A 14,778-nucleotide genomic window follows, 5' to 3' on the forward strand; every position below is an offset into this window, starting at 1 on the left:
ATCTCTTTGAAAATGTTCAGTTTTTAGTATGATAAAGCTAACATTTAAGAAGATTATAATTAAACTGATTTACTTGCAGTAGTATTTGATTGATAGGTTTTCCTTGCCCATCTCTACTACAGTATTTATATTTAAAATATACCAATAATTAAAAGAAGATTATTATCTGCTATCATCGCCTGAGAGGAAACAGGATTATTTTCATTGTGTGAAGGAAGATAATACTTGTTCTGCATTCCAGATGGTCACCCCAGAAAAAATGGATGAAAATTACAATGGGGTGGATTTTGATATCCGTATAAGAAAAAATATTCTAGTACTCTATCCAAAGATGGAATAGGCTCTCCTGGGAAGTTCTGAATTCCTCTGCATTAGAGGTAAAAGGAAGGCCGTTTTCCCAGGATGCCATCATTGGGATAGATCCTTCCCTACTAAATTATATAACTCTGATATTAATAATTCTTAGATTTTGAGGAAATGTTAGAGAGTTTGAAGCAGTGCTTCCTCAACTTCTTACCCTGTGGGTAAGGGTGAGAAGATGTATTCCCAGTGTCTTTGCTGGTGGAAGAGAGATTTGCTGCTGGCTTCTGCAAAGGTTATATCAACTATAGTAATTTCCATGTATTTCTAATCATTTACATCTGCTTACAGTAATCATAGAAAATATTAAAGATATAATTATGTACATATCAGATTTGTGTAGTCATATTTAATTTTATTATATTAATTCTTATGCACCCAGTTTTTCTAGTTTGTTGGTTGTTAGCATTTGTTCATGTGTATTCACAAATAAATCACAGAAAATATTGTTCAGCTCTGCTCTCCTAATTCCTCTTTGAAATTTTTAGAAGACAAATAAGGTGATAAAAGTTTCTACTTTATTTCTATTTATTTATTTATTTTCGGTGAGGACGATTGTTCCTGAGCAAACATCTGTGCCAGTCTTCCTCTATTTTTTGTATGTGGGATGCCGCCACAGCATGGCTTGACAAGCAGTATTACAGGTCCACATCCAGGATCTGAACCGCCGAACTCCAGGCTACCATCAAAGTAGAGCACGCAAACTTAACCACATACCACCTGGCCAGACAGTTTCTACTTTAAAAATGAGCAAACTTGGCTCATAAAAGTAACGCACTAAAACACATAACAAAAATGCATTCATTTAGACACACTAATGTGTGAGTTAAACATTTGCTTGGTCTAACTACATAACTTTCACATTATTATTGATCCATAAAAATTATTTTTGCTAGTCAAATAATAACTTTTAATTACTGTTGCTACTATTTATTGAATATCTGTTATGGGCTAGGTACTGTGCACATACACAGAGAATTAAGCCAGAGAGGGAATGAATATAAATATAATGTATGTCTGTAGACATACATATAGATATAGACAGAGAAAAGGTTTATTTACTGTAGCTTTCTCTTGGTGGTTTTCTGTATGTATGTATGTATGTCTATGTATATGTGTATGTGTTTATGTAATATTAAATTGCTGGATATTTAGAGTTGACTGCAGTTATTTCATTACTTCCAGAGGGATTCATCAGGAACACGCTTAGGACTAAAAAGTTACACAATAAGAGGAAAAGAGCTACTGTAATACTAGTAGTTCTTTTGTGTTTTGCTTCCTTGCATTTGAATGGTTGGCCATCATAGTCAGCTAGCCGCGGTTTTTTTTTCTTTTTCCCTTATGCAGCTGTAGGTTTCCTAAAATTTAAGGCTTCTGAGAGAATGTTCTAGTAGTATCTCATTTGTGCTTTATTCTTCTTACATAGCAGTACTAACATTAGACAGTTTTGGAGAGCTAAGTTGGAAACATTTAGCAAGAGTAGGAAGAAATAAAGAGAGACAAATCTCTCCTTAAATTTCTTTTGACTTCTCCTCCATCTCCACTGCCCCAGTAAAATCCGCATTGCTCTCACCTTGCTCACTACTCTTCCTTGTATAAGTTCTAACTATCTAGCATAGGAGTTGGCAGACTACAAGCTTGTGAGCCAGGTCTGTTTATTGAAACATAGCCACATTCATTCATTTATGTATTTTCTATGATTGCTTTCCTGGGACAACAGCAGAGTTAAGTAGTTGCAACAGAGACCTTATGGCCTGCAAAATCTAAAATACTGTCTGGAACTTTACAGAAAAAGTTTTCAGGCTCCTGATCCATCAGGTAAAGAAGAAACCAGAGATTTCTCATTTCCTTTACCGGGGGAACTTTAACCTCATATTTCAAGTTAGAGTTTTCCATAGGAACACTGTAGCAAATAAGCCTTACATAGTACTTCGTGTCTAAAATGGCCCTAATACTATTTTGAATTGGTCTGGGAAGTAACATAGTTTCTGGGAGGAAGCATATTCTGTCTTTCAGCAAATATATTATGAAGAAACTTTGAAACTCTTATAGTTGAGGATTCCTGATAATTAGTGAAAGGGAAAGAGGTGAGGAGGGGAAGGAAGGAGAAAGACTGGTTCATTTTGATTTGGATTGACAATGAGAACATCATTATAGTGTGTTAAGTTCGCTTTATATCATTACTCATTAGGCAATAATGTTGAAATAATGTTGAAATAATGTTGGCTTCTCACCATCTGGCAATTTTCTAATTGTGCGCATGAGTTTTTTGTTGTTTTTGCTGATTATCACTTTTCTTCCACTTGTATGTAAGTTTCATTAAAGAAGGATCTGTCTTGCTCATTGGTGTATTACCAGTACCTAAAATAGTACTTGACAATAATAAGTGTTTAATTAATACTTGTTGAAAGAATGAACTCAGACATGAGATTTTATTTTTGTAACAATATTGCAGTTTTTCAAAAATGTCTGCTGTCAATTTGTACCTAGAAAATAGGCAATAATTAGAAATCTGCAAACTTTTGTGAAGAATGTATCTTTTCATGCTAATTGTCTTAATCGTTAGTCCTATCAGATTGTTACATAGTATTAACTGTCTTCACTTAAGTGAAACTTTTTGTTTGATGCCTGACAACCTAATTATAACTTGATGTAGAATAGTTAGATTATATATTTCCATTAGATGAATTTCACACTGGCTTTAATGATCCTTAACTGACTTTGCAAATACTGTAGGTTCTATATTACCTTAAGGGTTGTTATAAAATTTTTATAAAGTTCTCAGATATAGTTAAATCATTTTAATACCCTTGGCTTATTTGTAATTTTCTTCCTTAATCTTTCCAAACAGATACCATTTATTGTAACAAAAAGTATTACTAAATACTAATGGTGACCTATTCGTAGTTTCTTGCAATTCTTTTTAATGAGATCTGATCCCACGCAATGATGAGCTGTTTTCATTTCACTTCTAAGATAACTTCAAAGAGTCACTAATTATGAAGACATATCCTAAACCTCTTAAAATTAGATTGAATCTCATTGAAGTTAAAAAAAAAATCCAGAATTTATAGGAGATGCTCTAAAGTCAAATGAAGGATCTCAGTATGTAGCAATTTCAGAGTCATTGGAAATTGCTGGGATATATAGTATGCTTAGTGGTTTGACACTAACCAGTTTTTGCTTGTGATGGCCAATACCCAGAATAACAGAATGGAGCAAAGTAGGCAAATGCAAGCTAAATGTAAAATAGGACAATTACAAAGTTTCATTTGCTGAGGAAAACACTGATTCAAAACAAATAGTTCCTTAGTTTTGTGTTAACAGATAAAAATCTCAAAGGCAGTCATAATGACTCTTAAACTAAACTATCAACAATGTGATATTGTTTTTTTTTCTTTAGATTGTGCTTTTGTTTGTTTAAAACAAATAAGATGCTGAATATATTAATAGAAAAATAGCTGGTAGCAACTTAAGGAAATTGACACTCTATTCCATGGGTTGGCAAACTTCTAACCACAGGGCTGTATCTGGCTGTGGCCCATTTTTCTAAAGTAAGTGAGTTAAGAATGATTTTTATATTTTTAAAGCATTTTTTTGTTTCAGTGTTTTTGGGGGGGGGGGGGGTGGTGAGGAAGATTGGTCCTGAGCTAAATCTGTTCCCAGTCCTCCTCTTTTTGCTTGAGGAAGATTGTCTCTGAGCAAACATCAGTTCCAATCTTCCTTTATTTTGTATGTGAGATGCCGCCACAGCATGGCTTGAGATGAGCAGTGTGTATATTCATGCCTGGGATCCAAACCCGCGAACCCTGGGCCACTGAAGTGGAGCATGTGAACTTAACCCCTATGGCACCGGGCCAGCCCCATCTTTCTGTACTTTAAAGATGTCACACCATACTCTTCTCATTTGCCTAGTTTCCCACGAGAAATCTGCTGTCATCCATTTTTTTCTTGTTCCTCTGTATGTAACTTGTCCTTTTTATCTGGTTGCTTTTAAGATTTTCTCTATGGGTGGTTTTGAGCAATTTGATTGTGATGTGACTTGGTCTAATTTTCTTCATGTTTCTTGTGGTTGGGATTGTTGAGCTTCTTGGATTTATTGGTTTATTTTCATCAAATTTGGAAAGTTTTCATCCGTTATTTCTTCACATATTTTTTCTATCCCTCATTTCTTTCCTTTGACGACTGCAATTACACATGTTGTAATTGTGTTAGGCTGCTTGAAGTCCCACAGTTCACTGATGCTCTTTTCATTTATTTATATTTTGTCTCTTTTTATTATATTTTGGATAGTTTCTATTGCTTTGTCTTCAGGTTGACAATTCTTATCTGTAAATAAATATAGATAAATCTATAAATAAATACCTTCTATAAAAAGTATTATGCTGTTATTCCCATCAAATGTATTTTAATCTGAGACATTGTAGTTTACATCTCCAGAAATTCAATTTGAGTGCTTTTTACACCTTTCATGCCTCTCTCTAAGGTTTTTAACTTACAGACTATGGTTATAAAACTGTTTTAATGTGCTTTTCTGCTAGTTCTAATATCTGTGTCAATTCTGGGTCATTTTCAATTAATCAATTTTTCTGCTCATCATAGGTCATGTTTTCCTGCTTCTTTACATGCCTGATAAATTTTGACTGGATACTAAACTTTGTGAATTTTGCCTCATTATGTGCTTCATATTTTTTCTGTTCTTAGAAATCTTCTTGAGCTTTGGTCTGAGACACACTTTAGTTACTTAGTTTAATTCTTTCAAGACTTGTTTTGAAGATTTGTTAGGTGATATCAAAGAAATATTTAGTCTATATCTGATTGTTTCCCACTACTGAGCCAAGACTTCTCTGAATACTCTAACCACTGCCCCATGAACTACGAAGTTTTTCAATCTGGGTTTTAGGAACAAGCACTGCTCCCTGTCCTGTGTGAAAACAGGGTACTCTTGCCTTTAATTCTTTTGAGTGACAATGTTCTCACACACATGCACCAATCATTGCTATACTGATTACCTGAGGGATCCCTTTGCGGATCTTGAGAGTTCTCTCTCTGCAATGCTCTCTTCTCTAATAACACTTCTGGTCTCCTTGGACTCTGACCTCCATCTCTTCAACTCAAGACAGTTTGCCTGGTTTTCTCGTCTCAGCACCAAGGCCTGGAAACTCTTTTAAGTCAGTAAGCTGGGGCAGTTGTAGGACATGCTTGTTTATTTCTCATCTCTCAGGATCATTGTTCTTTATTTCCTGATGTCCAGTGTCTTGAAAACTATAGTTTCATATATTTTGTCCAGTTTTTTGGTTGATCCAAATAGGAAAATATTTTTGGTGCCTGTTACTACCTTGTAGCCAGACGTGAAAGTTGGGATTGGAATTTAAGATGCAGTGGTCAAATAATTCCAGGTGGTGATACAGTTGGACCATAGATATGAGTGGAGTAGACATGTGTAGGTCATTGAATGAATGATCCACATGGCCTTTGAAGTCACCTGGGTAGATGGATTTGAGATAGAGAGTAAGACTTTAAATAGAAAGTAAGACTTTAAACCAAGAGCCAAAGTTATAAAGTTTTAATACTGCATGCTTTATGTGTTGGTTAGGAAAATGCTCTTTTAAAATTATGTTAAATTGTCTTATCTTTTCTTCTAGAACCTTCTGATAACTTAAGGGAGATTCTCCAAAATGTGGCCAAATTGCAAGGAGTATCAAATATGAGAAAGCTAGGCCATCTGAATAACTTTACTAAGGTAAGTAACTTGAATGTTTATGAATATTATCATTGAAAATTCTTTGCTCCTTATCATACTTATTAGATGCTTCTTAACCATCATTAACAAGAAATTCTTGAGTATTCATTCAGTACCAGTGCTTTTCTCTGCTGCTTCTTAGGGATTTTGTCATGTATTTTTAAATTAAAAAGTATATTTGAATAATGGAAGTATAATATGTTTGTTGTAGAAAATTTGGTAGGTTCAGAAAAGAATAAAGAAAAAAAATCACTGAGAAGTCCATAATCTAGTCCTCACTGTTATTCACATAATGATGTATTTCTTTTGCCTTTTTATGCTCATTTTAATGTGATAATGTATAATACATGTTTATGCATGTTACACGTGTGTTGCATTTCATAGGCATAACCATAATTCCCAGAGAAGTATTAGGCTTTTCTCTCTCTTTCCCTGGTGCTCTATTGCCATTATCTGGATCTCAATTAGAGCCCAAGATAAACATAGGAGCCCTCGTCCCAAATAAATATTGACTTGATCTCTATTAGCAGCCAAGAATTCCCGAGTTTGATAGATGGGTTGGTATGTTTTTGAGCCTGGTAATGTTGGACAGCCAACTCTTGGAAACACTAAAATGGCTGTTATTTGAGGTGATGCCATAAATAGAAAACAGAATGGCTCCTTTGGGAAAAATTTTTTTTCCCTTTTAAATTTACTAAATAAAAATTGTTCTGCTACATTTTAAATGTAGGAATAATTGTATGTTTTCACCTCTTACTTCTCAAAGTGTGATCCACAGATGAGTAGCTTGGGCATCACCTTAAGATTGTTTGAAATGTCCTATTTTTGGCCCCACCGCAGATCTCTGAATCAGAATCTACATTTTAATAAAGATTCTCAGGTGAATTTGTGTGTACATTAAAATTTGAATGGTACTGTTTTAATCCTTCCAGAATGTTGAATTCTGTGCTGTCTAGTAATTGGACTGTGGCTTGGATTCAATTATATTTCACAGAAATAAAAGGGGAAGAGAATGTAGTCACCATGTAACAAAGTTGTCTTTTCTGTATGTGTTGTGCAATAAATATAAAATAGGTTAGATGTTTGTTTCATGGTTAGGAAAGCAAGCACATATGCATTTATTTTTCCTTAGTGAACTTTTGAAATATTCTGGCATTTATTTTTATATGACAGATGAGGAAATTATTTTATATGAGGATGAGAAAGTGAGTTTTTTAAAACAACTTTCAAAAACATTGAATAGGTCCTTGAGAAGGGGTTTTCAAAAATATCCCTATGTATGTTTTCATTTTTATGAATATAACAAAAATCTTCAGATGCTTTTTTTCAATGTGCTAGTCAGATAATGTCAAGTCTTTGAGACCCAAAGTTTTTCCAAGGTTGCAAATTACATCTCCTGGTTTCCTGCCTTCTGTTTAACTTCTCAGTTTTATCTCATCATTCTTGACTCTAGTAAGTCTTACCACTCACTGGCCTAGATTTAACTGTTAAAAACAATTCAGTAGAGGTTTATGTCCTGTTTGAACTCCTGGTTCCCATCATAATCAGGTTGATAGCTAAATATGTAGTTCTACATCTTCTGAAAGTTGGGGATGGATGTAAGAATGGCAGTGATTTCTGTTATTTTGCTCTGGCACCAGTATGGCTCCTAAAGCAATCTTAAAAATCGAGAGCAGCACTGTCTAGTAGAAACATAATGTGAGCCACGTATGTAATTTGAAATTTTCCAGTAGCTACACTGAAAAGTAAAAGGAAACGTGAAGTTATTTTTAGTAATATATTTTCTTTAATCTAGTTTATCCAAATTATTATCATTTGGTGTAATTAATATAAAATATTAATGGGATATTTAACATTTTTTCTTACTAAATCTTGAAATCAAGTATGTATATTACACTTATAGCACATCTCAATTCAGACTAGCCGCGTTTCCAGTGCTCATAGCCACTTATGGCTAGTAGCTACCAACCATAGTGGACAGTGTGCATACAGAACTTTTTCGAATAGGAATGTTTTGAACATCTATTTCTAGGACTCTGTTGGATGCCTTTCTTTCTCCCTTCTCTATTCCCCATTTATTTCTATCTAGATCCTAGGCTCTCTTGGGTTAGGGTCCGTTCCCCCCCCCTCTTTTTCCCTCCTCCATTTTCTTGTTTTTCTGTCTTTGTTTTGATTTTTTCCCACAGTATTTGACTAAGTTGTTCCTCCAGTTGGTCTGTCCTTGATTTGTGCTCTCTCACTCTCTTCTCCCCTTTCTCCTTCCCTCCACTCTCTTCTTCTTCTCCCCTCTCTACTTCTTCCACCTTCTCCCCTTCATCTCCTCTCCTTCACCCTTCCCTACTCTCTTCCTGGTCTCTCCTTCCCTCATTCCTTCCTCCTTACCCATTCCCTCCTTTCCCCCATAGTACTGCTGTAGAGTATAGAATGATTATCTCTGTAGTGAAGGCCCTAGGCTTTTGGGCTTTTTGTACTCATGTTTGTATTTTTGTTTTGCCATATCTTTTCTTTATAATTATCACACTTCCCTCTGGCCATGGTGACAACTTATAGCAGCCCTTTTATTTGCTGCTTTAAATTATTTATGAATTTAAAAACTAGATAACCAAGCTTACTAGAATTTGTCTACAATATGAGGGACTAAACCTTGAGTCAGGGTCTGAGGGGCTATCCCATTGGTGACATCCATGAATGTTGGACGTAATAGAATCTATTTTGGCTGCCTGGTAATGTAATAGGAAAAGCATGAGCTTTAGATCAAATAGATGGGGTAGTGCCTTTCTACCCGGGATTTGTTTTTTGTTTTCTTTTGTATTTTTTGCTAGTTTTCTAGGTTCGGGCTGACTCTGTAGCTTGAGTTGCAGATTGGTAAGCTGTTACTGTAACAGGGTTTTTCAGCCTCTGCAATATTGACATATTGGGCCGGATAATTATTTGTTTTGGGAGGCTGTCTTGTTCATTGTGGGGCGTTTAGCAGTGTCCCTGGCCTATACCCACTAGATGCCAGTAGCACTGCTTGTGACAAGCAAAAATGTCTCTAGACATTGCCAGATATTTACTGGGGGACAGAGTCGTCCCTGATTAAGAACTGCTGCTGTGAATAAATGTCTGTGGATTTTATTATAAAATTTCTCCAAATGCCTAGCACAAAATAATTGCTTACTGAATTTAATAATAATATAATGTGTCTTTGAATTCCATTTTGTTGGAGAGCTAGGTTAATAAACCTAGCCAGTATTCCTATAAAATCTGAAGTTCATTTCCTTATAAAATAAAACTTAGAAATTCTCAGAAATCTCTAAGAATAGCTCTATAGAATAAGAAATCAAGAAAAATAATTATGATGTCAGGAGAGTAGTTAGTTAGTTAGACTAGTTAGGAGGGAGGTAGTCACTCTTCTCTGTGTTCCCATAACAGGTTTTCTACGTGTATACTAAATTTTTCTATTCTTTTGTTATTATTATTTTTTGTGGGTTATTATCTTATTAAACTGAGTTTCTTAAACACAAGAAATATGTAGTGTTTATTTTCCTGCCTTTATATTCCTCTCTACCTCAAAGCCTGGCATGTAAGTTGTTTAATTAAAGGTATTATATTACGTTTGGAAGATTTTGCATTTTAAATATGAGTTTTGGTTGTACTAGCATTTGTTTTGTTATTATATATAAGTCCAGCTGTTAGGATTAAGTAAATTTAGTAGATCAGTGGGGCTGAAATATTGTATAGGGTGGACTTCATCTCCAGAATTAAACCTCCTTTTAAGATGTGAAGAGAGGGTGCTAGTGATGTGATCTTATAACCATGTGAATGTCACACACCCATACTTGCTTTCTGACATCATTTCACTAGATAAAGTAATGTGTATAACAGACTGCTGATGAATATAATCTTAGTCTACTATTTTTAAAACTGACAACATGCTCATAATCTAAATACCGGTTTTTAAAAGATGAAAATATTTAAACTTTTACATTATAAAAATTCTCTTTTCCTGTATTTAGTTTCATATATTTAAGTTAAAAGCTCCAAAGGAATCTTTATTTTGTTGTTTTAAAAACTTCAAAAATAGTATAAGCTTAAATATAAAAAATTAAAATGATATGGAACAATATTTGATAAGAAGTGAAAGTCCTCACTCACATACTCTTCCTGTACACCTACCCACTGTGACAAAAATGCCATTCTCCAGAGGTAACCGCTAGTATTCATCCTTCTCTGGTATAATTATAAATATGTGTGTGTGTGTGTGTGTGTGTGTGTGTGTGTGTGCGCATACATTTGTATATTTCACTGAGTTGTGAGAATTAAATGAGCTAAACAAAAGGAAGTGTTTAATATTTACCATTGTTATATATGTACACACAAAGGTTTTTTTTAATGAGATATATTGGTTTATAGTTTGTGTTTTTCCACTTCCAGTGTATCATAGAATCCTTTCCTTTTCTACAAATGTAGATCACCTGTTTTTTTAGAGCTGCATACATTTATGTGGACAGATGTATGTGTGTGTGTATATCCATACATACACATATGTATATGTATACAAATGTACATACATATACATATATATGCATATATACATATACTATAATTTATTTAATCATGCTACCATTAAAAAATAGAACTTTTTTCTACTTCTTTTTGCTATTTTAAATAATGCATTAGTAACACTCTTGTGTACTTTTTTGTGCAGGATAGAATTTTAGAAGTGTGATTACTTAGCCAAGAGCATTTGTACTTTTTGTTTTAAAATACTTTTAAAATATTATAAATATATGAATATTGAAAACAACAACTAAATAAAGTACTTCTAAATTGCCCTCTCAAAAGACCATGCTGTGGAATTCTAATCTGTGATGGTTTTTTTTAAAGTGTAGGTTTTTCTGTTTGTTACTTATTTAGGACAACTATTCATTTAACCTTCAGAGCAGTATGAGTAAAATTGGAATAGCATTTAACTGCCCAGTGTTAACTGATTATTTTATTTCTAAAAACCTAATAATTTTAATAAGCATCTCAGACATTTTTATTACCTAGAGACGGTTTAGACTTCTATTTTAACTTGGTCAGAATATAATATTGTTGATAGCCCCTTTTGAATATTTTAGTATTTATAAGAAAGTCATATGGATTAATTATAACAGATTGATTGACATTGGACATGGCAAAATAAACCAGTGACATGTTATCAAAACCTTTACTCCATTTTAAAATAAGATATTATGTAGTAGTGTTTGTTTTGCTTATATAAAAAATTGAATTTAACAGTTATGCTCATAAAATAATTGTGGGCTTCTGATGATATTGAATGCTTAAGTTGGTTTATAAGTAACAAATTCAGCAAACTTAATTCAACTGAGCAAAAGTAAAAAAGAAGTTACTTGCTCTCATGATAAGGAAGAACAACGTTGGGTCCTAATTTTGGGCATAATACCCAGGGATTGAAAAAATGTTAATTACATTCTGTCTCTCCATTTCTCAGCACTCTTTTTTTTTAGGGTAGTTTCATTCTCACACATTTTCCATATGACTAAGATACATCCTCTTTGCAGCTTTCAGTCATAAAAGGAGAAGGTAGCCCTCTACCATCTTCTACAGGAACTCTGATCCTATTTGGCCGAATTCAGCTAGGCATTGTGACTGATAGTCGTAAAAACACATGGGATGTGGAGCAGTGGAAAGTTCGATGTCTAAGTAATTTAGCATTTTAAGTGACTGTTAGGAGGCTAATTCTTATATTTTGAAAGGTCTTTAACAATTTCTCAAATAATCAGTGATTTATTCTATTAAGGATTGTTATATTAATAACAAACCTGTGTGATGGGACAGGCATATTACATTTTAATAACTTAGATGGGAGACAGAAAGTTACCAGAAATGGCTAAGATAGTAGTGAAGAAACTGCTACCTAGTGAGTGAAGATTAATTAGTAGTTCAATCAGTACTTGAGGCAGGATGAGATCCTCATTGTTTAAACTTACCAATTCAGCATGCTTGTTATTTCTGCCTGCCTCTTTCCTAGAGTAAGAGTGAAAGGGTTTGATTTGTACTTTAGGATTTGGTTATTTAAATTAGGAGATAATTAGTAAGGTAGTGAGTCAGTCACTACAAGAATTTTGCATTAAAATAACCTATTCTTACTCCTGATATTTTGAAAGTTATAATAGGTGAACTCCTAGTGATGAAAAATGAAAGTATAATATTTCTCTGATAACCAAAAATTCAGAATCTTATTAATGTCTTATCTAATTTCTTATTCCTGATATATATGGATTGTTTACATATAGAAAGTTTAATCTCTGCTTGGGATAATTCTAATTCAAAAGGGATATTTTCATTTAAGACTGATAAATAAGGCCCTCTTCTATAATTCTGGAAACAACTTGGAAGCATTATTTAACCACCATTGAAAGAAAGCACAGCCCTCACATATATAACTCTCTGGAAAATAGGCACTGATTATGAGAAATATGCTGTTTCATTGTAAGTTGTTCTTTTTAGTTGTTACTTGTGATTTTCCAGTTTCCAACTGAGTGGACATTTTTCTCAGAAACGTTTCTTGCAGTTGAAATGCATTGATATTAGCAGAAAATGATACTCCTTTCTAAATACTTTGCAAATTCTGTCTGTTTTTTGGAGATCATTAATAATAACTTTGAATTTTTTTTTACTTTTTCATCAAAACTGCTAACTCTAGCAAATGGTGAACAGTTAAATAGTTTGTGGTCTGAGAAGGTGAGTAATTTGGAAATGATGTTTCTCTGAATCTGTAGTTTTCTACAAGGATATCTGGCAAAGATAATGCAGGAAATGAGAACCAAGTATACACTGAGGGGAGAAACCAGCCCTTGACAGGACAAGACTTTGTATACTTTATTTCTAGGATTTCACACCATTTCATTTTGTTAACCTCCATTACTGCTGTAGCAGAAGGATGGAAATACTGCCATTTTAGAAATTGAGTTGGTATATATAAATCATTGTTTTAAGAAAGTAACATTTTTCTCATTTTAAAAGCACAATATTTTATATGTTGATATAAACAAATTCCAAGCTTCATTTTTCTATTAAGTTTATGAATTAAAATATGTCCAAGCTCTAAGTAATCGTAACAAGCAAATAAGCAGTCCATATTTTTGTTTTTTATTAGTATATGGTACCATACAATGACAATGCTAGTAATCTGAAATGTCTGGGGAATCTCCAATAAATACTAAATTATTTTTAGCAGTGATAAGTGTAGTGTTTTTGTTGTGTTTTAATTCTTTGAAATGGGCAATTTTTGTATGTGTATTTTTAGTTAGCTGTTCTGGAAAAAATAATAGTTAAGTTCACTTACTCCTTTTACGTGTATATAGCCAGAGTGCAGTTCTCCAGACTCTTGATTCATATCACTTTTGAAGCTGGAGAAATGAAGTAAGATGGTAATGTTCAGTTATGCTTTTTTTTATATCCAATTCACGCCCCCTGTCCCAAGTAAATAATTTTAATGCAAACTGTAGTAAGATATTTCATGGTGGGCTCCGGACTCAGACTGGTTTGGACTGATTTCTGGCTATACCACTTAGTAGCTTTGTGCTCTCGGGAAGTCTTATTACTGTCTCTAAGCCTCAGTTGGCTGCATTTACAAAAATATTCCAGTATTAGGGTTGACAAGATTAGTGGTCAAATAATGTTACTTCTGTTACTATTCATAAATACTAGCTATATAAAAATGCCCTCAGATTATGTAAGTAATACACATTCATTGTCAACATTTATAAAATACAGAAAAGCACAGAGAGGAAAATAAATGACTTATGATTGCACTTTCATTTTTAATGTTGAAATTTTGATGTATAGACTTTTTAAAAAGTGTGTCTTTAAAAAGTGTATATCTTTTTAAAAAATATGTATTTTTTGGAATCTTTTCTTTCACTTACCAGTACGTTATGCATGTTTTTCCTCATGTTTAAGTATTATATAACATTAACAGCTGCATAAGTTTCCTCCGTTATAAGCATTTTGTTTCCAGTTCGTTACTATTGTAAATAATGTCATGAGCATCTTGTGCTTGAACCCACTTTACATTTTGGATTATTTTATTAATATAAATCACCAAAAAGTAAGTCCTGATCCTGGTGCATTTTTCTAATTTATTTTACAAAATGTTTTCAGTATATAATCTCATCAGCAGTGTATTTTCTTATCTGGTATAATTATGTTAAAAAACAATTTCTTGCCAATTTGGTAAGCTTTATTTGAAGTGGCATTTTTCGATGTATTTGATTCAGATGTAAGGAAACAGGAAATATATTGTGTTTATTTATCAATTTTATTTCTTTAGTAAATTCTTCATACATTTTCTTTGCCTCTTCTGTAAAGTCTTTCCCCAATTTGCTTAGACCTTTCATGTTATAAGGGCCTGCCTGTATTACTTTACTAGGTGAGAGTGGAGTGTTATGGGCTGAATTGTGCCTCCCTAAAATTCATTTATTGAAGTCTTAACCCTCAGTACCTCAGAATATGTTTGTATATGGAGATAGAGCCAGTAATTAAAGAGGTAATTAAGGTGAAATTAGGTCATGTGGGTGGTCCTTAATCCAATGCTGGTGTCCTGATAAAGAAAAGGAGATTAGGACACAGACATACACAGAAGAAAGACCATATGAAGACATAGAAGATAGCCATCTATACAC

At 33.4% G+C, this 14,778-nt stretch overlaps 1 protein-coding gene across 12 annotated transcripts in view; it reads left to right on the forward strand.

Moving 5' to 3' along the window:
* The window catches only part of RICTOR (RPTOR independent companion of MTOR complex 2), a 112,114-nt gene that overhangs the window by 26,856 nt on the left and 70,480 nt on the right, over nucleotides 1-14,778 (forward strand). For 10 of the 12 annotated variants that reach the window (XM_023625711.2, XM_023625713.2, XM_023625712.2 and 7 more), the window contains one exon: nucleotides 6,006-6,103. In XM_023625711.2, the coding sequence (XP_023481479.1) occupies nucleotides 6,006-6,103 (98 nt within the window). Of the gene's footprint in view, nucleotides 1-1,873; nucleotides 3,915-6,005; nucleotides 6,104-14,778 lie in introns of those variants that run through there. The other 2 variants (XM_070245883.1, XM_070245887.1) reach the window with 1 other exon arrangement.

This window comes from Equus caballus, chromosome 21 (assembly GCF_041296265.1).
Source record: "Equus caballus isolate H_3958 breed thoroughbred chromosome 21, TB-T2T, whole genome shotgun sequence".
NCBI lineage: Eukaryota > Metazoa > Chordata > Mammalia > Perissodactyla > Equidae > Equus > Equus caballus.